This window comes from Falco naumanni, chromosome 10, assembly GCF_017639655.2.
Source record: "Falco naumanni isolate bFalNau1 chromosome 10, bFalNau1.pat, whole genome shotgun sequence".
Classification (NCBI taxonomy): Eukaryota; Metazoa; Chordata; class Aves; order Falconiformes; family Falconidae; genus Falco; species Falco naumanni.
Window position 1 is genome coordinate 17,920,058 of NC_054063.1, and position 25,304 is coordinate 17,945,361.

Below are 25,304 nucleotides of genomic sequence, written 5' to 3' on the forward strand. Positions count from 1 at the left end.
CAGAGAAGCAGGGATTTGCCAAATCACACAAACAGCTTAATAGTTTTACTTATTTTTATCTGTATTTGCTCTTAGCACATAATTAATTCTATTTTCAAAATGCATGTTAATTTTGAATAAGATTCCACATGCAGATTGTTAGGGAGGTATTCAGAGCATAATCATGCTCTTCCACACTGAAAAAAAAAGTCAGCTGTGGGATGAGGATTCATATTCTAACACTGAGCCCCAGCTGTGCCAGGAGCTACAGATGCCAACCAAGGACTGAAGATAATTTTGTTGTGGAGAATGAGAGGAGACCTGGGGAAGGGAGGGAAGAAGAAAAGCCCAAAGAACTTATTCAATTATATGCAAATGCTGTAAACATGTACCTCCCTTGCCATCTAACAAAAAAAAACCCAAAAAACCCACAACAACCCACTCTTTTAAACATTTTCCTTTTTTTCCCTGATTAACAAGCTGTGAATATATACTAAAAGGATATATTAGAAAAAATAAAATTGAAAACCTGAAGAAGATCCATCATTTTTAATACTGAAACAAGGACAAGTAGATTATTAGCAAAGTGAATAGAATTTTGCTTTGATACTACAGGGGACTGCAGACATAACTCAGGTCCAGAGATCTGAGTACCTAGGTTTATCCTCTTGAACATCAAACCTACAAAAAGTCAAGATTAAAATGTAAGTTATGTTGCTTAGGCGGGCAATAAGGTCATTAAACGGTGCTATTCCTATATGTAAGTTGATTTATTATCAAGTTGATTTATTATAAACTTTAGCAGTGAGCAATCATAGAAGTTGAGACCAAGATAATAAAGCAAAATCCACTCAGAGGCTGAAAAAATTGTAATGATTTACATTTGCTTAAGAAGACGTGGATACAGGCAATTTGAACTGACTGCTGTTCAAAAGTGGCAATGAAGGGTAAAATAAATCTCTTTTACTTATTAGGTAGTGCCAGCTACAGCAGACCTTTGAAAAATCCTTCTCTTACAGGTCTTTCAGCTTTTACCATTAAGAGATTGCTTGCATAAGGAAATGTGATCACCCTGAGCTGGAACAGTAGTAAGCAGTAGTAAGAAGATTCTTTAAAATATCCCCTAGATGTATTTTCAGAAGCCTGTAAATCTAACTTACATCTTTCCCCCATCTTTGGAAAGAGGTTGTTCTATTTACTGGCAAGAACTTGACAGGTCTGATTTAAATCATGAAATGCACATCAAGGCTGACATCACATCAATTCAAAGTCTACAGCATCTACATTACACGGAACACTCCTGGTATCTGAAACAGTAAAACCTTCATAGCTGACTCTCACCTTCATACAGAACATTATGAAAATTTGTCATCCAGGAAGATATTTAAGTTGGTGTTTTGGTATTTTTTAAGTAGAAACTGTGAAACTAATCTGTTCTCATTTTAAAATTGCTTAGCTAAAAAACTCAGAGGGAATGAAATCTTTTTCATAATAAAATTAGAATATAAACGAGTAATTATTATTTTATCTTTAACAGATAAATTAGCCACTATGAAATCAATGTAAATCACAGCAGCCTTTACATGGATAATTACACTTTTATTGATCCATTAAACCCCGAGTATTTAAAAAACATATTCAAAAGGTTATTATTTACTCTGCAATCATTAGCTTGGCTTAGCATAGCACACATATAGCAGAAGTAAATGAAACATCAGTTAACTGCTTAGGAAGATGAAGAAAGCAATAATACATCCAATAAATTAACCTGCTGTTACATGTAAGTTCAGAAGTACTGCAGCTTATTGAAGCTCCTTACTGGTGGGGAGCACTCGTCACAGGGAGACAACAGTGTCCTGCCAAACAACTGCAGGAGACCAAGGAAAAGACACCTGTACAAGCTCCACTGAAACAACTGGTACCTATGTGCATATCAGTACCCACATAAATCCTCTGTATGGTCAGTAAAATAAACCCTCTTAGAAGAATCCTGTGTACCATTTAACTGCATAAAAGAAGCTTTCTCTGATACTTAAATCTTGCCTTATGTTTGAGTTTGAAAGAATCACATACGTGCACACTTCAGGCCTGCCATCAATAGCACAGACTAACACACGGCAGCACTGTGTGCCACCTCCTGGAAGGCAGTGCAACACAAACACAGCAGAGAGGGAGGTCTATAAAAGTGTGTAGTATAACTACTGTTAATAATCCTGGAAAACACCCATCACTGAAATATTAGTCTCATTTTAGCATCAAAAATTAGAAGCAATTTTCTAATTCAAATGACATCCATACAGTGTGGTTTTTTTAACATGTGGAAGAAAGCCAAACCACCCTCAGAGGTGAATGAAGGCAGGTGATGTGGAGAGAAACAGCACTACTTATCACTGACGGTACGCGATGGAAGTATTCAAAAGCACTTGCGATGGACAACAGAGGGGCCAGCTTCCTCATATTCATCTCTACTGATCCACATTTGCTGAAAAGTGGACAGAGATGCCAATATTGAACCCCCAATCCAGACAGAGTATTTACGTTCTGGTGGTGCAATCATCTAGAAGAGAAGTGCAATCTCTTGTAAATAAAGTGACAACCAGATAACACAGTTAACATCTCTTTGGATGACGTAACTAAGTTAAAGTCTTTACATCATAGAAATACAACTCCAGTGAAGTCAAGCACCTAAGAGGTAGGACAGCTGCCATATTTTGTCCTCCCCCTCAAGTCAATAGAGATGCTGTAACGTTACTATGAGCAGACAAATACGGCAGCTCATGAGATACCTGCAAATGGCCCGTAACACAGCTACCAAACCAACTATAAACATACCTGAAAGAAAATTAAAGTTTTGAAATATTAACCTAATGTGGTTGTAAATAAACACCACTGGGACAACACTGTATAGAACGGTCTGAATGTGTGTTTCTTTAATGATAAAGGAATACTTTTAGGTAAAAAAAACCCAAACCCATAATGTTGAGATAGACTGGCATTGTGTATCTAGCTATGCACTAGATGTAGAGCTAGAAGACCTCCTGCTGATTCACCCCTTAGCCACGAATTGTTAAAATACACTGGATGTTCCCCTGCTTCTGCGTGCTCCTGTTTCCATTCCTGTCATGCCTGTTTAGTGTATATGTCTGCTGCCTGATGAAAAGGGCCTCTCTAGTTCACTACACATTGTCTTGAAAGGGTCCTTTCAAGTAGCTAACAAGCTGCAGACTTTGTGTGCTGCTTGGATTTTGGATTTATTCTTTCACCCTTTTCATTAATGACTTTCACTCATAGCTAAGCCTTGAAGCCTATAGTATTTCCAGTGACTTGCCAAGTTGTTCATGCCCCCTTCAGTATTTATAGCTCCATCTTCTCTAAGATCCTCCCTACCTCTCTTGTTGCTCTGTGGTGTCTTTCAAGTAGCCCTTTTCTCCCTCACAGCCCTATTTCACTGGGAATCCAACAGGACTCTCTTCCTTAACTGTTGTTTCACATCTTCTCAAAATAACCTCATCAATTCCCATGGCTTCAGCAACCATTTTTATTCCAGTACCTCTCAAATCACTCCTGTAATTCTGCTTTGGCTGATAGGAGGAAAAGAGGTATTAATTAAGCAGGCTGTACAAAGCTCTCCTAATATGGCAACATGGGATGCAAGACCTGGACATTCTCTTACAGACATTTTGATTTGTTTATAACATCCAACTTTCAAAAAAAGCTGCTTTTCTAAGTGTAGGTGTTCAAAATTACCTTAATCTTCATAGTACTTGGAGCCAAAGCTGTAATCTCTTTCTGCATACGATCACCAATCCCAGGATACATCGTGGTTCCTCCAGAGAGGACGTTATTAGCATAGAGATCCTTACGGATGTCGATATCGCATTTCATAATACTGCTGTAAGTGGTTTCATGGATACCTGCAGATTCCATCCCTGAGCAAAAGAAGTTTCAACATGTTATTTTTCTTTGTCCCCTTCTTTTCTTATTGTTAAAGTGAAAGGAAGGCTCACTAGTCCAAGTTGCCTCCCTTAAGAAAACTCCAGGAAAAAAAAAAGCTAAGTGATGCTTAGGAGAGGAAGGACAAAGACAGGACACACTTCTCACCTTCTTTGTAATCTCAGCATGGTAATTATACAAGCAAAATACACTTGGGAGGAAGAAAGATCCCTATTATGATTTCATACTGGGTTTTATACTTCCTCAAGTAAAAAAAAAAAGTTAACATTATTCAAGGAAATATTTAAAATGAGGTATTACTGCATTAGTTTGCCATTTTTATAACATTTTATGTTGCTGTTAGCTAGAAATAAAAGCCCACTTGGCACTTCAGTGAGCTACCTTGCTTTTAAGGTGTTAGTTTAATTTGAATGCCAGTACAGGGAAGTTAACTTATGGTACCATCATTTGCTAAAGAAAAGGAACACACCAGATACAGTCCTGGGGACACAGTTTGAACTTTAACTACTAAACTTTTTGACTAGCTTACAACACACGTTTTGACAAAGATCTGTGATCCAGGAAATCCTGATTTCCATCACTTTGTTTCTGATACTGACCATTGCCGAACACCACTTCTGACCCCTGATGCGCTGCTGACAGCCAAATTCCTCTGTCCTGCTGATGTTCAAATACAGAACTTGGAACTATACTAATGCTTGAAGAGTTTCCTTTCTGCATACAAACATAGCTAGCTGTACCATTTAGTTTAATGGAAATTGTGCCAAACTGCCTGCAGCCATTTTGCTCAGTTCTCAAGTGTGGAATTTAAGTGGGAAGTGGGAAATTTGTGAGGGTAGCATGAGTTACCACATAAACTGTCAGCCACCCACTGAATAGAATAGAAATTGTAACACTACAGATAAAACTACCAGAAAATAATCTACAATTTGATTTTGTATGAAGAAATTACAGATTAATAAAATAAAAAGATAAATGGAAGCAGTATTCAGATTTAAAAAACTACATAAGCAGCACTGTGCAGCTATGTATCAGCCAGTCAAGATAAAAAGCATGATCTTCTGAGAGTACTCTAAACCGTCATCTTAGAAACTATACTGCATTTACAAGAGATTGAAACTATCTTAGAAATCAGATATTTCTAAACTGAGAGCATCTTTTTGTCCAGCAGTAGCAGCAGAGTCCATAGCTTCCAAACAACTGATTAAGTCATGAGAAGCTGCACATTTCTAAGGTCATTTGAGAATAAATACCTCAGCTCCTACAGCTGAATGTTGTCTATGCTTCCTAAAAAAATAATTTCATTCTCTGTCAAGTCTCTAGAAAGAAAGTCCTGTCCCACCTATGAAGGATGGCTGGAAGAGAGTTTCTGGGCATCGGAACCGTTCATTCCCAATGGTGATGACTTGTCCATCAGGAAGCTCATAGCTCTTTTCAATAGAGGAGGAGGAAGCAGCGGTTGCCATTTCATTTTCAAAATCTAGTGCCACGTAACAAAGCTTCTCCTTGACGTCTCTCACAATCTCCCGTTCCGCTGCAGACAGCCAGCAAGATTTTAATTAACATACAGTACGACAACCAGGACACAGATTTTCTCATGCATGTTTCCCTGAGTTCATGATGGCCATACAGTTCATCGGATTCTGACCTCCCTGTTGTCTCAGCCACATTCTGTTCCCTTTGCACTGCCAAATTACCTCATTACCAATGCATTACCTCATCAGCAAATAAAAGATATATTGTACTATGGAATACCATAAAGATTAATGTTTACACATCTGATGTAAACCTTGAGGTTCATCGCTTACGAGCTACCAACTTTGTTCCTTTGTCTGTGGAACATGTATGATCAAACACAACAACCAGTTATATTTGTCAGTGACTCTGGATTTCCTAATAAGGTGGCATCCTCGTCCCTGATGCTCAACATATATGCTGAAAGCCAAAGTCAGGAGGATCCCATTAGCTGACATGAACCATTTTTCCTGGACCAGCCTAGTGATAGGGATTTTGATGCATCTCGCCAGGTACGTGCTCCCTGCATGATAAGACAACTAACAGAGCAAACATATGCAAAGTGCATCCAAAGCACAGCTCATTACCAGTGGTGACAAAAGAGTAGCCTCTCTCTGTCAGAATTTTCATGAGATAGTCAGTCAGGTCTCTGCCTGCCAAATCGAGTCTCATGATGGCATGAGGCAAGGCATAGCCCTCATAGATAGGCACATTGTGTGTGACACCATCCCCAGAATCCAAAACTATTCCTGGAAGGGGAAAGAAAAGGAGAAGCTGGTCATTTCCCACTGATACAGGGCCTCCACACACTCCATACTCTTGACTGAAGCATGCAACAACAAAGATGTTCACATGACTATTGCTTCTGTCATTTCTGTAACTAAAGAGATGTTCACATGAGACAAAATCGTTAGCAGCAACTGCATTTGGGGGGGGACGAGACGGGACACAACATTCAGCAGTTTGATTGTACTGTTCTTGCTGAACAGATGCTAGCAATGATGATCTTACATGTATGCAGAGGCTTTCATTACAGCCAACCCCTAGCACTTTAGAAATATAAAATAACGTGCAAACTGTAAATAAAAATCTATCCATAAAACTAAAAGTTTGAATCTGCCATTAAAATAAACCATCCCACCAGGGAAAATATAACAGTGATTTGTCTGTGCATAGCCATGTCATTCCTGGATAGGAAATGAATACATGTTTTCCACTCAAAATGAATAAGGCATTTTTGATACCAAACATGCATACAAATAGTCACATTTTAAACATAAACCAAGTATTTATGATAATTATAATTTCTGTAAGCTAGCAATGTTTTTATACAAAATTATATTGTGGCATCAGGCTACAAAGACAGACGGTATTTTAATTTTTCTCAAAGTATATGAAGACTGAAGAGTTGCTAAGAAGTAATTTACCATCTTAATGCTTGATCAGACTCTAAATGGCAATAAGAGACCTCCATGCCAATTCTAATTAATGATCGCTTAACAGCAGACATCATTATCTGACTGAAATCTGAAAAACTTTTAAGTGAAATATTTCATCCAGCTAGTGAAAGGGGTGGTTTTTTTCCTACTGGGAATGGAGCTTAATGATAGAGGTAGGTCTAAAGGAAGAAGGAACTGCGAGTTTGGAGCAATCTAGTGAAGATACTGCCTCTTCTCTATGCTGTGCAATTAAGGGCAGTATCAAACTGTACAGCCTTTCCACTGTTCAGATAGTTGAGCTGCAGCCGCTTGAGTTTTTGAAGCACAAAGTTATAAATCTATACCCATAGCTGCCATGAAGTTGAAAAAACTGAATACTTGCACAGCATGGTGGGAAGTATTCAGTCTCCATATGGCTATCAGTTCTTCTCAATACACAGCTGGTGCACCATAATCAACATATCTCTGTGTGTGTGCACGTACCTCCACGAGAGAAGGACAGGTGGAAAATACCACTCCCAGAAAAGACTCACCAGTCGTTCTTCCAGATGCATACAGAGACAGCACTGCCTGAATTGCTACATACATTGCTGGCACATTGAACGTCTCAAACATAATCTAGAATGAAGAATTTGAAAACCTTTAGGATCTATGCTTTAAAAGTATCTAAAGAGACAGTTTTGGTTTGTTTTTTCACAAATACTGGTTCTTCTGGGAACAGCACATTATGCTTTCTTTAGAATTTCATTAAAAAAAACAACAAACTGAATTCAGTGGATATCTTTCCATTAACCTCAGATTAGGTCAGTTTTAATGTTAATTGAAGATGACACCTTGGGCCTGATGGCAGGACTCCAACAATGCCACAATCTAAGGGAGTGTGTGTATACATACACACACACAAATGTATAGAAGACACAGCTGGAAGAAGCCACAAGGAATAATCTGTCTATTCCCATCTCAAGGAAGAATTAGCCATTCCTGACACAGTAATAAATTTCTGTCTCAGAAATTCCTCTGCTGGAACGTCCACAGATTCCTCCAGCAAACAAATCTAGTGATACACTCTACTTACTGTTACTCAGGGGTTTCTCGGTGTCTAGCTAAAACCTCACTTGGTCTAGTATAAACCCATCACATCTCATTCTCCCCTCCCCCCCCCCAGCAAATACAAAAGTTTATCTTTTTTTCTCTTTATGGTGACCTTAGGCATATTCTCTTGTCTCATCCCCCACCTCCTCTAGTCTTAACAAGCTCCAGTTCTTTCCATCTCTTGTGTCAGATACACTGCAATTTTATCTGATCAGATGGAACATTTGTTTCCAGCTGGACAACCCTATGCGCTGTATCCTTTTCTAAACCAATGCCACCTACACCGGGCAGTGCTACCCCATCACTAGTGGTGCTGCTGTAACCACGTTTCATAGAATCATTTAGGTTGGGAAAGACCTTTAAGAGCATCAAATCCAACCATAAACCTAACGCTGCCGAGCCCACCACTACACCATGTCCCTCAGCTCTATGTCTACACATCTTTTAAATACCTCCATCGATAGTGATCAACAGTCACTGTTGTACCCATCAGAGCCACTGGCATCAGGGAGTTAAACTTAAACTTTGGATTTCATAAGCTAATACCTTTGCCAATGAAGTCTACTTTTAATAAAAAGTATGCTTTCAATTAAAGAATACATGAATTACCGATATTTCATAGTTAATTAATGTAATGAATTTAATGCAATCAGTAATAAACAATAGGCCTTTAAACAATCTCGAAAACAGGATTTACCATTACAGTGTAATGACAGAGAAACAGTCCCAGACACGTCTACTGTATGAACCACACTTCCTGGTTGTTATAAGCTAGGCTTTTCTTATGGTCTGTTGTTGTTTATTATCTCCCAGTTGTATTATCTCCTAGTAATGCATGCTGTCAAGCTCACTACTTAATTAGTTTATTTACACTGTTGCTAAATTGATGCATAATCTTCCTATTAAATATATGCCAAAAGTGGGCACAAAGGGAAGTACAGAGCCACATCTAATTTTCCCAGGTGATTTTATACCTATACTTGTATTTAAATCACACTTACTTCTGGTTACATCACTGGCTAAATTTATAATGTGGACTTCTGGCCAGAAGGCTGCTCTAAAATATGCAAACCTCAGAGGACAACTTTTGGTTCTGATCTGAGTTTGCTAAATCAGACCGAGTATGTCACAGGCAGAAACGTCTCGCAAAGCATCATTTCAGTTTGAATGGCCAGAGGCAGGCCCACAAAAGGCATCACTGACCCAAAACTCATACAGAAGCGTGATTCAGCTGGTACATGGCCAGTGTTGCAGGGCTCACAAACCTCACTTTTAATCTGTCAACGACCCATAACTCCATCCAAAAAAATTACATGAATCCAAGGTCAACATTATCGACACACCAGAACTCAGCATCAGAAGCCACCTTCGCCTCCAGCTTCCCCACTTCCAGAATAAAGCACACGTGCAGTCTAATGAACAAAGAAAATTACTTCAGGCTTTTGAGAGACTAGTTATGTACGTGTCACAGCCACACACAACCACGGAACAGTGCAGGGCCATCCAGAAAACAGCTATGGCACGAGCAGCACAAACTCCTGCTCTCGCAACATGGCTTGGCCAGCACACTAACCCACACCAACCCTAAGGGGTTACCTCCCAAATTAAGGAAGATGACAACCCAGAACTATTTACATTTTTAGCTGCTTTCATGCCGAAATTATCTGTGGCACAGCACTCAGATGGTTACCTGAGTCATTTTTTCACGGTTGGCCTTCGGATTCAAGGGGGCCTCGGTCAGCAGGACCGGGTGTTCCTCCGGTGCAACCCGGAGTTCATTGTAGAAAGAATGATGCCAGATCTAAAAATGAAAACCGCTTTAGAAAAGCGTTCTGAAAATTGTTTCTTTTGTCCACAGACCTACACAGAAAGCTTTTCAAATACAGTCTGAGTAATTATAGATTTAACATTTTTTTACAGACATTAAAATAGACAGAAAACACACAAGGGTGAATCTGCCAAATTCAACTCTACTTTAGAACCCAAACCATTTGGCTTCTACTGTATGTAACAGCAGAATATAACCTACACAATGGAGTCCTTCCAGTTAGATCCCCTAAGGAGAGCACAGATCATCCTTTCTAAGCAGGGACACCAGGGAGTTCCCCCCTCAGTGCTCTGATGCAGACGCTGAGCCAGGCACTGAACTGTTAGCCCTGGAAGGACTTCTCCACTTGCAGCTGCTTGGAGACCGACCCAGTTGCAAGCCATTGCCAAGATGGTATTTAGAAATCCAATTATTTCACAGACGCGAAAGGCCCTCTATGACACAGATATTTCACCCAGTAAATCCTGAATCAAACTCTCATTCACTCAAATATCTTAGCCACAGTCTGTGAAGTACTGTAGCATGATATTCATGTTGGAAGGTCCTACCCATATCAAACGATGCTGGCTTTGATTGTCTGAAGACTGGCTGTTAGGAACTGAAGGGTTGGTTTTTTGTTGATGTCAGCTTGAAGGGAGACTGTTCAGTAACACGATGAACTATTTGTTATCTTCTCATTTAATTCTTTCCTGCCCTTATTTCCTTTTTCTCCCTGCCCCTCCCCCCCCCCTCCTTTTAGCTCAGCTTTGCCTAAGCCAACAAGCTTATTTCTGAGCAAAAAACATCAGGATAGTTTTATGGGTAAGTTTATTTGATTAATATCCTAGAAACAAGTATTACTATGTTCCAAAATGAACTTTAGTGGAAAAAAAGATATTCCCTAAATTGGAAGTACCAACAAAGCCAACACCTGACCAGAGCTGGAATTACTCATTAAGAAAATGATCAGCCCTAAAAAAAATACGTGTGTGTGTCCTACCCCCACCCTCCAAAAAAATAATATTTAAAAAAAAAAATCAGATGTTTCCCAACTGGGGTTTGGGATGCTGGGCTATCTTCCATTTGAAGGTTTAGAATATAAAGAGAGAAAGAAGTTGAATAACACAGGAAGTAATCACGTAAAAGTTTAAGACAAAAATATAAATCAGATACAAGAGAATAACTGCCATTTCACACAGGAAAGCACTAAGGGAAGGAAACCTCCATGCTTGCATAATTAACAAAGTACTGGCACTTTCAGCAGTGAGAAACACACCTGAACTCACAAAGCTGGACTCTGCCCAAACCTCGGGCAGTTCCCAGGTTTTTCTTCCAAATCGGGCACGATCAGCCCTTGTACGGCCTATTAGAGTTGACCTAATGATAACCATGTTAATGGATAATGTTTCCACAAGAAACAAAAAAGGTTCAGTGTTGTATTTTATAGGTCATGAGAATTAAATGTCAGCAGGAAGCACAATAGCAAACAGAAAAGATTGAGGAAGGATTATTCCAAAACTTATATTAAATGTTTATGTAGTCACCAGAGCCAGAAAACGCTCCATCCCAACGCTTTCCCTCCCATACGTCGTCAGCTCAGTTGCTGTGAATAGATTAACAGTGATGTACAATGCCCCGTATTATTTTCCAGCGGAAAACAGAGCAGTCCCAATTTGAATATTGTGAATTGAAGCACAGGAGAAGAAGAATGCTTCATTTCATTGCCTACATGTCCTCACCATCCATTCACACGACAGTCTGTGCATCCTGCAGCATCCTAGCTCTCGCTTTCTCCCACACACATATGCACACTTGGCCTAACCTTTTGATGACCTCCCTCTTTTTGTAACATGGATGGTTGGGCACTGCACTATTATGCCTTTGTCCCTTTTCTGGCACGTTACCCAGTAATTCTCTTGTTTCTTCTACATCATGATGCTACATTGTGATACTTTTAGTAGTATGATTACCAAGCACCGGAGAGAAATCTGTGGTTCGGACCAAAATCATGCAATGGTTTAGAAATCTTGAAGGAGAAAAAAAAAAAATATATATATATATGTACGCATATACAAAAGATAATTTCATAGCATCAAAACTTTAGGAATATCATTTCAGAACTACTCAGCCATAACAGTGTGTGTGCATGCATGTGCATGTGTGCATGCATGTGTGTTACAAGTTGAGACACACAACTGAATCAGAGAAGCCTGTATATTAAAAAACCAAGCTTTTTTCTTGCTTGAAATAATCACAAAGGTTAGTAGCGCTGTTTCTTTCTTCTTCCTTACCACTGCCTTTTCCTTCACGCTTATTTTTTCTATTTGATGCTCATCACTCCTTCACTTGAAGGCAGCCTCCACTTTCTGTCCCGCTCTGCTCCTGGGCTCAGCAAGAAGCCTGAGAACCAGTCAGAGTTGGGGCATCTTTGCCAACTACTGCATGTTGCAAGCCACCTGTCGGAAGGTAAGTGTGGGCTAGGGCCCCGCTTTCACAAGTCATTCCTTCATCCATTTAAGTGACAAACAGAAGAAAAGTTCAAACTACAAGAACCCACATAGTATCTGACCATTACCTGAATTACAGCACTGCCCGAAGCCCCCACCCCATTACACCCTGAAACCAACCACTCTAGCCATGAGTTTACACTACAGTAAAGCACGTGCCACCCTTTTTACCTTCTCTAATTCCTTTTCCTAACAAGACTGTAGACACGTCTGCTCTAGCATCTGGCACTACCCAGAGAAAGAACTGGTTATACATAGCCTGTTATACATACACAGGGTAATCTCCAGATGCAGAGACCAGTCGCTGAGGGAAGAATGTGAAATAGTGACCTCCCATTATTATTTTTTTTCTCCCCTACAAGAAAATAATAATTTCTTGCTGAATGTAGACAGCAGGGATGTACGAGGTAAACTTTCTACTCCACAAAAACAAGCAAGGTGTCCTTCCCAGCAAGCAGTGCAATATCCAAATCCAAATACTGTGCTTCCATCTAGAGGAGTAGGTGGGCAATTTATTTCCCAATATGAACTGAGGAACTCCCATTGCTCCTGTATTAACTTTGGTCCATTTGTCTGGAACACCCTACACTTAGCAGTCTGGGTTTGTGAATATGACATAACAACTGACTTTAGGCATATGTATTGTAACTCTATATGCTACATCTCCGCAAGTGTGTGAGAACACCACCAGCCCTGTGTCTTCCTTGCAGTTGTATTTTCCACAGGAAAACATTACTAGAAGCCTTTGCTTGTGGTGTTTCCTTCCCATTCTGTTTCACCTGGAGACGGCAAGGGACCAAACTGCCATCCTGTCTCTAAAGAGGAGGCACAGTATTTCCACGTACGAATTCAGGTGCTTCCGAGACCACAACATATGGGACATCAGAGAAACACAGGAGAACGAGAGTGCCCCTAGGACTCCTCCTGCCTTTCAAGCTTCTCCAGAGAGCACACCTCATTGCCTGTGCCTGGTCTGGGACATCCTCAAGTGGGCATTTCACAAAGAGGTCACTGCACTGGCTGCATGCCAAGAAAGCCCTGCTTGATAGGGAATAAAGATGCCTTCTCAGCATTCAGATGTTAAAAGCTAACTGGAACTGGCAACAGAAAAACATGCTTCAGGAGAAAAAAAAAAATAGCCCACTCTCAAAGAATTAGTATGAAGCCCCAGTATGTCTTTTCTTCTTTAATTAACATTAAGAATGTCATATGCAATATAACATGTGGGCATCACCCATCATCTTGTTCATCCCCCCACCTCACATTTTTTGGTCCCAGCTTCAGTAATATATCTTTAATATTTCTCCGATTCACCTCTGATGAACCATCAGCTTGTATTTATTTTTTTTTCCACTTTAGCTACTTTCTATCATTATCAAATGTTCTGCCTCAGGATGAACTTCAAGACCAAAAAGAATATGTATAAATCATAAAATACTTCTATAACATACAGCCAAATCTGACAAGTAATAAGCATTTATTCTTTAAAAGAAAAGTAACTCTATAAGTACCAAGAGCTGACAAGCTCCTGCACTAGCATACTCTACTACCCCTTCACCTATAGGCAATTACAAAGTCTTCCAAGGATTTTCCCTTTGGTTTGCAAGAAAGTTAATGGCAAATTGTACATCTTGGATAAGAGGATGCCTTAACAAAATTACATTTAAAATAAACACCCACCTTTTCCATGTCATCCCAGTTAGTGATGATTCCATGCTCAATGGGATATTTCAGCGTCAGGATCCCTCTTTTACTTTGTGCTTCATCCCCTACATAGCTGTCTTTTTGACCCATTCCCACCATAACACCCTGCAAAGTACATTACTCTAGTATTAGTGCCGTATATCACACACATTAGAGACCGAATATCATTTTTAAGTCAAAACTTCATGTGAATACTGTATACATTACTGCTGTTCTAGAACGTACCCCCAGAACAGGCAAGGAGCTAATATGTGCATTTATCAGTGACCACTTACTCTGTACTAAGTCCCCCTATAAACCCACTAGGAAGAGCAAGGCAGCTTCCAAACCAAAGGAAGGCGTCTCAGCCAAGGCAGGCATCCGCAAACCCATGGCTCTCCGCAAGGGATGGGTCCTTTGTCATTCCACAAAGGAATAAAGGTAAGGAATTATAGGTGAAAGAGATATCTAGATTTACTGTACATATTTAGTTGCCTTTTCTGTTAGGCAGCTTCTCTATTGCCTTTAAACAGAGAGATTCCCCCTTTCTGGAGGTGAAATGGTGTTGAAAAATATACGCTTTGCAAAAAATCATTAATTTATGTAAAACAGAGACAGATTTTCTAAAAGAAAACTCTATTATTAAATAAGACTTTACTAAAGTTTATCATGTTTGCATTGGGAAGCCTATCATGATAATATAACAATATATAAGGTAAAATATTATTCATCAACTAGCATAAAAATATTCAATTTTTCTCACAGATTCACTAATACAGTGGCTGAGCTGCTTAACTGCAAAATTACACACCAGAAGACAATGAACAATTTGAGAGGTTAAGGAACGGACATTTTCAACAACTGACACTCAACTTCAATTCATAGAGGTGTTCAAAATGCGTAGTATTTCATACCTGTCCACCCAGGTTTATTTAGCTCAGCAGAAGACCCCACAGAACTTCAGGCAAAGGTTTTTTTAACCCAGCAAATTCTGACTCGGATATGACTCAAATAAACAAATATCTGCATCTTCTATTTGTAAAACAACTGTTAGAAAACAAGGTAAGCAAAAAAACCTTTTCCAAGGTCAAGAAAAGCCACATTTATCCTTTGCTAGAAACCTTTTTTTGAAGTTTATTGGGCCATACTGTTGCTTAATGGAACAAGAAAAGGAACTTAGCACTGTTATTCATTTGGTTTCTCATGTTAGCAATGTTCTGCTTTTTTTTTCTTCATATTGATACAGCAAGTATTAATTGATCCAACAAGTTGAATGTTTTTTTTCCCTATAAGACACCTCTGTATCATTAAAACACTTAGGCTCTTCTACAGTCAGTATTTTTTTCGCTGATGAACACTTTTTTCCAAAGGATGAAATTTACCTCATAGTAATAAAGACACGCAGCTCAATCCCCTAGTTCCTAACAAGCTAAACTCCTACAAAGGCCAATGAAGTTCTGCCTAAGTCTGCTGCTTTCTCATTGCCATGTCTAAAGTCTAAAAAAAAAAAAAAAAAAAAAGAAAAAAGAAACCAAACCAAAAACCCAAAAGCAACGAAAAACCAACCACCCAGACCAGACAGCACTTCCATGATGGTACCAACTGACCTGATGTCGAGGACGTCCAACAATGGATGGAAATACAGCTCTTGGGGCATCGTCTCCTGCAAACCCAGCTTTGCAAAGCCCAGAACCATTGTCACATACAAGGGCTGTGGTTTCATCGTCATCGCACATAGTGCCTCACAATTTTGGCTGCAAAACAGTAATTGGGGTGGGGTGGAGCAGATGGAAGGGAATAGGACGGATGTAACTCTCCATCATTTAGAGAGCAAACTGCTGTAACAATAATGATTTTGGAAAAGAATAAACCTAAACAGCAAAGTCTTTGCTAATGCCTCAATCTTGCGAAGCATGTTAAGTATCCACATAAATTTCAGCTCGACTAGGTTCTGCTGAAGCAAATTAATCACGACATTCTGCCTTTGTTTCCAAAAGGGAAATATAGGGGGGTGGGGGTTGTCAGGAAATAGCTTCAAGGGCTCCTGTGATATTCTGTTAATTGGCCTCATGACCACGGGACAAGTTCAGCTAAAGGATACACATTCAGCTGCACTTGGACTTAAGCAAGCGTCACCCCATGTCTTCCAAGGCTGAATTATCTTCTAGAAATTTCATTTGTTAAAAATGAATTGATCATACGGACCCACCAGCTGTAACATTAGTAATTAGATGGTAAATAAGATTCACTGAACACTCACTACTTTGAAGATCACAGCTGCTCCCCAGCGGCATGTTTAAATTTGCCTTTTTCTTGAAGGGTCATCATCAATCTTAAACAAACAACTAAAAATAACTCGCACCAAAAGTTTCAGGGAAGCATTTGCTGTGTGGTTTTGAACGACAGCTCCTCCCTAATGTGAAGTGCTCACTACAGGGCCTATTCCCTATTTGTAAGTGGTAAATACCTTATCGAAGTGGTTATTCTGGGACACAGAACAAGAGGCAGCTGGCCCAGGAACAACTCCACTTCAGCAGTTGGACAACACATTGGGCAAAGTCCTGAACTCATTGAAATTCATGGCAAAACTCCCACCAAGGGAGGGCCTGAATTTCACCAAGACTTCTATTTTGGATTCCTTGGTTATTTTTAGGACCGTACGATTGCCTCTTTAGGCAGTCGAGAACAGAAGGTTTTTATTTTTCCTTCTCTGGCAACTTCACTTGGTAAGGAAAGGTACTTCAGAAATGGGAAAGGAATGAAAACCACTTACTTGTCCAGCAAGGTACTTGTTCCTAACAAAGCAAAAATGTATTAAGCATCATTTTTGCAATTAATGCAAACATATACTTGACTCCTGATGGCATTCCAGTTCCACCAAAGCCCTACATGCGCAGGCAGGCCAGGAGCAGTGGCCACCAGCACTAGGGTCTGCCTTGCAACCAATTCATGCTGCCCTGTTTGTGGGGTTTAAAATTTCTCAGGCTCTTCCAAGAATGTCTGCAAGAATACCAAAGTCCCTGGAGATTTACAAACAGGAACAGTTTTAGAGTTTTTACTGCACAAAGTTCCTGCTGTTTAATCCTTTCCCATAGGCTTTACAAAGCAAGACTGTGGCATGGCTGATCCCAATGCTCACAGGGAAATGAAAGCTTAATTCAAAAATATGACTTACTTTAAAATAAGAAAAATAATTTTAATTCTTGTTGATGTGCTTATGACTGGAAGATTCTTTTTCACATAAGGAAGCAGAATAGTTCTATCACGTACATTTGTTAACAGCTTTAACATAGGAATGTTTAACCATGAGTTCCAGTAGCTGGTATTTTTGAACATTTGTTCATGTTGCCATGAATTGTTACTTTCTTCTAAAACCCTCAGGAAAAGGCTTTTCGAATGCAATAAGCCAAACATTTACCAGCAGCATCCAAGATTACAGAACTGTGCCCAGACTCTGACTCCATCAATGTAAAACATAAGGAAACAGTTCTTAGAAGTATCAGAAATGACATCAGATGAGATACTAGAATTTAGAGAGTTTTAAAGTACAGAAATGTTATAAAGCTCTGGGAGCTCAGCATCGCTCCTTGGCTATGAGGAAAGCTGGAGAGAACCAAGATGTTTAATCCTACATGGTGAGAAATAATATTCCTGTTCATTCATATACACAGCATTCTATACGTAGCTTTACATGTACAACTAAAGTCAATACAGCCATACTCAGAGAAACCAAATTCAGAGAGGAACCCCAGCTGAGCTGTACAAGTTACACTTTGAAGTGCTGGCAGCAGTTGCTTACACTTTTACGCACTATTAATTAGATTCCTGCAAAGCCACCGACACTTACTAGTAAGTGTCAAATTGCTGAATTTGTTGATTCCCCACCCCCCCCTTTTTTTTATTATTTTGCTTTGCTTCCATTGATTGAGTCATGTCATTGCTTTACAGCTGAATTTATAGGTTTAATAATCATTTTCGCAAAGCAGCTATTTGGAAGTCTTTTCACCAGATAAAGCTCCTAAATAAATTTGCTAAGTTTGCTTTATTTTAATTTTTAGTTTCAACTGTTTCTAATTCCTAGTGCAAAATTTAATAAAATTAACAGAGAAATACTTATTTGGTTTCTGCATAAGGCCCAACATGCAGACAGAAAGCACTATGGAACTGTTCTTCCAGGGTTCAAATAGACTAAGAAGGTTTCCTTGCACTCTACTGATCCAGCAATGAGAAAGGTCTGCACATTTCCCTGCCATCATGCAGTCAAACCTGAATTACTTTCCACCAGGAGACCCTTTGGAATTCCTTCAAAGTCTGAGGCAAGCAGCATCCGAATCCAGGAAGAAGTGTGTATATCCCCACAAGATCTCCGATCAAGTGAAGCAACGCATTAAAATCATGAACTACAACATGAGAAAAAACCCTCAGGGCAATACTTACCAGGAAACGGTGATGATTTGTAAAAGCCTCTTTGTAAATACCATGATCTCACCTTCCATTACATTTATATCAGCTTCTGGAATGGAGTTCACAGAGTATCTACACATGTCAAGCCATTTATGGAAACTTTTTTTTCCAGTTTATGCTTATCACAGTGACAGCACAAAGGCCTGGATAAATTAGGGCAGAATTTCTAACTTCTCTGGATCCTCTCCCACTCACTAACTTGCTCTGCCTCACCAGAGGGTTGTTTTCTCCCCCCCAAGACAAAAGTCCCTCACACTAGATGAGTAAGACTGGAAGGATTTGTAGGTCCACTGTTGTCATCTGAAAACATGCTGCTTCATTATAACACAATTAGCTAAGAATAGCTTGCTATCATTCTGTTAACACCCACCTTCAAGCTGGAAAGGGAGAAGCCTTAACATGTACAGTACTCAGGTTTCAACTGTACCTGGTGTTTGTTTGTGTGGCCCAAGACTGAAAATAGCTGACTTATCTCAGCGCTTGGGTGACACCATGGCTGAAAACAGGGACTGAATCAGCAATCAGCCATTCCAAAGAGATGAGCCATTACCATTTTACACACACACACAAAAAAAGACAATTCTATTGGAATATATTTGATTTATATAGAAATTCAGACCTTCACCAGACTAAGAAATAGGAAAGAACCATCAAAAGAAAGTTTACAGGATTTACCTACAGTGCTAACTACAGCTGGCAGTATGTCCTACTCCACATGACAAACACAAGCGATGCAGAACATCAGATACAATTTGGTAAATGTTACCTCTGCAAATGTAAATGCCAACCAACCCCTCTTTCTTAACTGTCACACAACTGTGTGGCAGACCTCGCATACAAAAGTCCTTGGACCCTAAACAGATAATCCACTAACATCTCTTCAAAGCCAACCTCGTGTCTGCCCATCAGTAAAACCAACTGAATCCTTCTACTTCCATACTCATTATGTTTTTCTCTTCCCACACGATTTTTGGGGTTTTAGCCCAGCAAACAGGAAATCAAACAGCTACTCCTTTTTTGTGACTGTATGTCTACTCCTTTAGACTCCGCTTGACTGTATCCCCCCACTTCATACACACGTGAGTGGAAACGCAGCGAGAACAAACACCAACAATGATACGGGGCGTAAAAACAACCTTCCAGCTTCCGCTGGTACAATCTTCACAAATAAACTATTTTTTGAATCAGAGAAACAGCTGTGCAGTTTCAGGAAACATTGTAACAAAACATAGATGTATTAACAGGTAACACACATCTACCACGTGTCAGCAGAAACTGAACGCAAATCCTGCTTCTCCCAGCCTCTTAGTTAAAAATGCACCCTTTACGAATTTGTACCTCGAAGCCCAAACATGTGACCTGTGTAAGGCTGTGTCTTTTTAAGATTGAATTTCATGCGCTGAGCAGCTCAGTAACATTTTGCCCCAAAGACAGGCAGTAACTAAACCCACCAAGACAAGAAGTGCAAGTGAATTAAACAAACCCAAAAACCAAAACGGAACAAACAAACAAAAACCATCAACATGAGAAAGCTTACAGAAATTGCACATTTAAACAAGAGTAAAGGAATATAATAAGTTGAAGACATTCTTCATGTCATCTCAATTCTGAATCTTTGATCATTGCCTTACCTTATTACCACATATATATCTGTGGACCTTTTAACAGCCTTTACAAAACGTATGGCCAAAGAACAACTTTCTTAATTCTTTTATTTTCAGGAAAAAACAAACCAAACCAAACCAAAAAAAATCAAAAATCCAGTAGTTCTTCCTTTATTGCACTCTATAAAACTTCTTGTTATAATCAAGAAGTCAATAAACAGCAATAGCTGAATACTCCTTTAAAATTTATAGTTTAACTCTTAAAATAAAATTTATATAGAAAAGATATCATTTACAACCCATTCAGTAGGAATCAATCATTATGTACTCACAAACATTATTAAATACCTTGTATGCAGCAGTTTCTTTATAGGGCTGAGGGGAATATTTTCTCCTTAGCAAATATAATATTCCACAGTTAGAGCAATTCAAGTCGACTTTGGAGCAACTGTGATATACAGAAATTTCTTTTAAGGAGCTCAAGATTCATGTAGCGTAACAAGAATATATACAACTGTGTCCAGTGCATAGCTTAACAGCAGCATGTGAAAAGTCTTTCATCTTCAATTGGCACACCATCACCTACAGGGAAATAATTCATCCAAAAACCGCAGTGTATTCAGAGAACACCAGTGAGGCACAGTAAAACAACAAGATGTAGTGTAACTAGGTATGTGAGGAATAAATAGCGGGATTTTGCTCTGGAGGTCAGCAGCTTAGAACAGTAAAGACTTCGCCCTCGAACCCATCTTCGGAAGGAAAGGGCTCCTCCCTTCATCTGGTTACAAAACAAAGAACATCAAATAAGTAATCATGAATACAAGTCAGAAGAAGCTCCACTGCAACTTCGACTTTTTTTTTTTTTTTTTTGCCTCCGATGCAGCAATGGGTGCCACAACACAAGCTGTAAGCATGAATGATTCAAAGACCAAAGAAAACAGCATTAATAGAAGGGGAGAGGAATGGAGTCAAGGTATTTGTGTATTATGTAATTATACACATATACTAGAGGTGAAATTGCCTAATTATATGCACACACATTTTGTTTAATGGCCACATGTGTAAAATAAATACCATTATTCACATTTTAATTTGGACATAAGGAATGTGTTCTATGGCATGATTTACACAACTGCCTGTATTTGCCACACCATCCAAAACCCAAGCAGAAAGAAATTAAGGACTTTCTTTTCAGTGAAACAGTTTCACTAGTAGTTTGCTACTTGGAGTGGATGCCTATACGGCCCACCCATCTCCACAATACCTAACGCAATAAAAGAGTACTTCACTCTCAGATTTTCAGAGCCAAGGCAGATTAGACATGTAGCTGTTTCATGCCAGTGTTTACATATAAAAAGGACAACCCAAAATTGGGGACTTTCAGTCACTCAGAAGGGAAATCTGCACTCCAAAAATGAATGACAGTAGAAAGAAAGGTATAGCAGAGGGAAGACAGAAAAAAAGAAAGGGGTAGTGTGAGGGACACCGTGAGCTGTGCCACCTTCAATCTAGTCTGCAACGAGCAGCATGCAATGCGCACACTACTTTGAAGTAGTTTATAATGCAGGGTTTTTAAAAGCTTTCATTTACTTACCTTTCGCACAACGACATGTTCACTAGGATTGATGATTAAGGCTTCCCTTTCCTCCTCAGTTTCCATCTGAACAGTGTATTCACTAGGTAGAGACCTGTAACTGCTTACTTCAAATCTAGCAAAAGATTAAAGGCAGACAATGGAGTACTGAATTACCTCCTCTTTTAAAGTACTGAATTCACATAAACAGTATTTTGTATACTTACCTTACTGGGGGAAAGTCCCCACAAAAAGCAGTAAGACTGAGTTTATAATGCCATGTCTTTTTCAGTCTCTAGTTACAATCTATTCTCAAGGTGTTTCATTCATTCAGAATAACCCACACCACCACTAGCCAATTGAATAGTAATTTTCAGATGATGGCAGTGATGGGCACTATACAGGCAGACGGGTAATAATATTTTATAATAGTATAATATAATAATAATAATAATATTTTAAATCTAAACAGTGGCTGTGCTAAAGGTGCTAAATATGTGATATTTTTGTCTAGCTTGAAAATAAAGAACTACCACTGACTACAGAGTCCAATATTTGAAGCAAGACATTAAATAAATAAAAAAACAATCCCAAAGCACGTAACATTTTTTTGATCCATAGAGTTAAATCTAGCTTTTTAACACAGTTACACATGCATTCCCATTGCTTCCAGTACTGCAGACCCACAAGCAGGTTTTATTATTTGTTTGTTCTACTTGTTCTATTACTTACTCAGAAACCTAACACTCATAGGAAAACCTATCACTAATCTCACTAAAAATAAAAGGCATAAACAAAAAACCTGGCACTCCTTTTTCCAGTTCTGTAGTACACTTCGCATTTACTCCAAGCATAGAGTAAATGAAACCCTCACCATGCATTTGTCCAAGGGGAAACAGAAGCGAAAGATGGCTTTGGCTCTCTGAACATGCAAGTTATTTCATACCCCCGTAAGGGTTTAATGCAGCAATCTAACTGTCACATACTTCAAAAGTGTAAGAAAAGAAAAAGATCTAAGTTTTACTGACGCTTTTCTTTCAAAAGAAAAACCACCCATGTTTTAACAGCAGGAGTATTTCACCTGTTACTTTGCTCCTCAGAGAGTCCAAGAGCCTCTTCTGCAGCTTCCCTCCTCCTCTTCTCTTCTGACAGCGTTTCTGTCAGCTGTGAGAGAGCCTGCTGCACTGAATCATATTGTTGCTCAGTCTCTGCAAGCCTATGACAAAATGAAATATGAAATCAGTATTTCACATACTGAAAGAATTTATTCTTTTTTATTAAGAAACGTTCTCTTTTTGTGATAAAGACTTAATTATAATGAGATGCTTTAGCTTAGATATTGAAATAAAGTCACCAGTAAGTATATATCTTTACAAAAAAAACCCACAAACATTACCAGATGGTAACAATTCAAGAATATGACTAGGATTCATTTAATCCACTGTAAATCCACTTCTTTCCCTTTTCCCCTGAAATGCCTTAGAGGGATACAAAAGCATTACTTCTGCACTCACAACAGAGCTGCCAGGAAAACAATATTGCTAATACATGCTCTCAGTCCTGACCTTTTTCTGAGTTCACTGAGCTCCATATTGTCTATTTCAACAATAATCGCAGATCTTTCCTGTGGTGCTCCAGGGGGAACTTCTGCTCTAGTTTCATCCTAGAAAACATTATAGTGGAAAAAAGAGAGTCACCATTTTTCTATTTGCTAAAAATCTTTATTTCAATTAAAGAAGCCATAAAAGCACCACAAAGAAGTGGAACAAAACATTCTTTGTGCCATTTAATCTTTTAATTTCTGGAGTTGCAGTTTTCCAAACCTGTTTTCTAACAGCAAGTTGATGAGGGATACTGCCTGCATGTGCTGCAGGACTTGAAGGACTCATGTACACTGCGTAACACAGCAATCTCTGAACAATGGCTGAAGTGAGAGAAATGCAGCTACGCATCCACATAGTAGTATTGCACTGACCACAGTTTTGCAAGTAATGTAGCTATTCAGTTATTTTTTAGTTTACAGTTCTCCTTGTTTGTGTTTATTTCGGTTTATGGAAGCGTAAGGGTTGCTTTATATACGTATCCATATGTTATTTTAAGGTATTATATTAATTGTTACTGAATAACCACGGCAGTACAGGAAAACTTTTTAGAAGTGAAAAGATCACAAAGGAATAAACTTAAGAGACGTGTATGAGGGGTTGGCAAAGGGTACTGAAATGCTGAACTGGCCATACAGATCTCGCTTCTGAAAAATATTACTCAACCTGCAAAATGATTCATGATGATGTGACATTAGCACTTTACTGATCCAGTGATTAGTGATCAATTACCTCTGCCAGGTGTAGACCAATTAAAAAAATACTTCAAAACAACAAAAAGCATGTATAAACAGCTTCCTTAAATGAGAAGACAAAACCAACTGTCTTCATTGTTGTAAAGCTGTTATCTTCAGCACATCATGGGCTAGCAAAAGTACTGAATCAGTACAACAAAAAGATTTACTTCCTTTTTAGCATGAAAACCAGAAAAGCGTAGGCATGGAAAAAAAAAACCAACCTAAAAACAGTTCCATATATTTGTTTACCTGAACAGTGCTTTGGAAAGATGTCACTTGCATTGTCTGATACTCCCTCTCCAGTCTTAAATAACGATTTTGCAAGTCAGTGTAACGCAGCTGGTTATCCCTTAGAGTCTGCGAAAGAGTCTTCAACTGGGAAGACAAGACAGTATTCTCTTCGGCTGACTGCACAACCTGAAAGACATTAACATTTAAATAAATAAAAACTAGGAATTACCTCCTCCAGGAAATTACTACAGGTTTGAGACCTGCCGTTGGAAAGAACTGAGTACTAGTTTCCAAACTGCATCAACTTTTTGGCAAAGTCACAATTTGGTAAGATTTGACTAGCTGTTCTATGACCAGCAGAAATAATGAAACCTGTGTATTGATTTCCCCTGTCATCAATATGTCCAAACCAGAAACTCAGGGTTTTAAACCCCAATGCCTTCCTCCCTGTGTCTGCTATGAAATCATCATCCAGCAAAAGAACGTCTACATAGCCCCTACTTCAGGAAAATGCACACAGCCAAATAAGCTTGACAGTATAAACACGTTCACCGGGCAGTCCAGGAACACTCAGCAGTTGAGTTTTTTCATCTTTTCAAACAACAGATTGTAATTCGTGTCTCCACCCATGTACCTACATGCTCATATTCACTTGTAGGAGCTTGAGATGCCTACACCTGTGTCAAATTTTGCTTAAAATTGTTATTAGGTTTCTAAAATGTTTGGGTGAAGAAGTGAAAACAGACACCACGAGAGATGAAAGTTAATGTACACCTAACTTGCTTCAAACACCAGACCACGCGGAGAGATTACAACAAGGGTTTTCCAAGAACATTTACAAACTTCTGTGAACAAAACTGAACACAAACACATATGTGTATGCAGGGACACACACTCTTACTGTCTTACCAGCCACAATACATCAAAAATTTGTGATGAAACATTTTTGAGGTATTTAAAATTTGGTATGAGATAGCTAAAATCTTGTTCCAGCTAAGACAGACATCTGTTTCTGTCACTAATGAAAAATATTTTACTTCGAATAGAAGTTCAGCAGTGCCTCATCAGTGTCTTCAGAATGCAGATTCAAATAAACCTCTCTCAGGCAAATAACAAGC

General features: G+C 39.0%; 2 protein-coding genes across 10 annotated transcripts in view; both read right to left on the reverse strand.

Moving 5' to 3' along the window:
• Positions 1 to 513: 513 nt before the first annotated feature.
• Positions 514 to 20,023, reverse strand: LOC121095115 (actin, alpha skeletal muscle B-like). 3 transcript variants are annotated; one of them, XM_040609507.1, is made up of 9 exons: positions 18,868 to 20,023; positions 15,584 to 15,730; positions 13,974 to 14,102; positions 9,670 to 9,780; positions 7,421 to 7,505; positions 6,036 to 6,197; positions 5,276 to 5,467; positions 3,727 to 3,908; positions 514 to 2,536 (listed from the first exon to the last, which is right to left on the reverse strand). In XM_040609507.1, exons 2-9 carry the CDS (start codon positions 15,710 to 15,712, stop codon positions 2,393 to 2,395), a joined length of 1,134 nt encoding a protein of 377 aa, XP_040465441.1. In that variant the 5' UTR covers positions 15,713 to 15,730; positions 18,868 to 20,023; the 3' UTR covers positions 514 to 2,392. The 3 variants fall into 3 exon arrangements, with proteins under 3 accessions (XP_040465441.1, XP_040465440.1, XP_040465439.1); XM_040609506.1 differs by having other exon boundaries at positions 18,811 to 20,023; XM_040609505.1 differs by having other exon boundaries at positions 15,584 to 20,023.
• A 176-nt stretch (positions 20,024 to 20,199) lies between these two features.
• Positions 20,200 to 25,304, reverse strand: part of LOC121095113 (golgin subfamily B member 1-like) — a 45,398-nt gene continuing 40,293 nt past the window's right edge. For all 7 annotated transcript variants that reach the window (XM_040609504.1, XM_040609500.1, XM_040609499.1 and 4 more), the window contains 5 exons: positions 24,205 to 24,372; positions 23,183 to 23,280; positions 22,699 to 22,833; positions 21,639 to 21,753; positions 20,200 to 20,822 (listed from right to left, as the gene is read on the reverse strand). In XM_040609504.1, the coding sequence (XP_040465438.1) occupies positions 20,664 to 20,822; positions 21,639 to 21,753; positions 22,699 to 22,833; positions 23,183 to 23,280; positions 24,205 to 24,372 (675 nt within the window). In that variant the 3' untranslated portion in view covers positions 20,200 to 20,663. The remainder of the gene's footprint in view (positions 20,823 to 21,638; positions 21,754 to 22,698; positions 22,834 to 23,182; positions 23,281 to 24,204; positions 24,373 to 25,304) is intronic.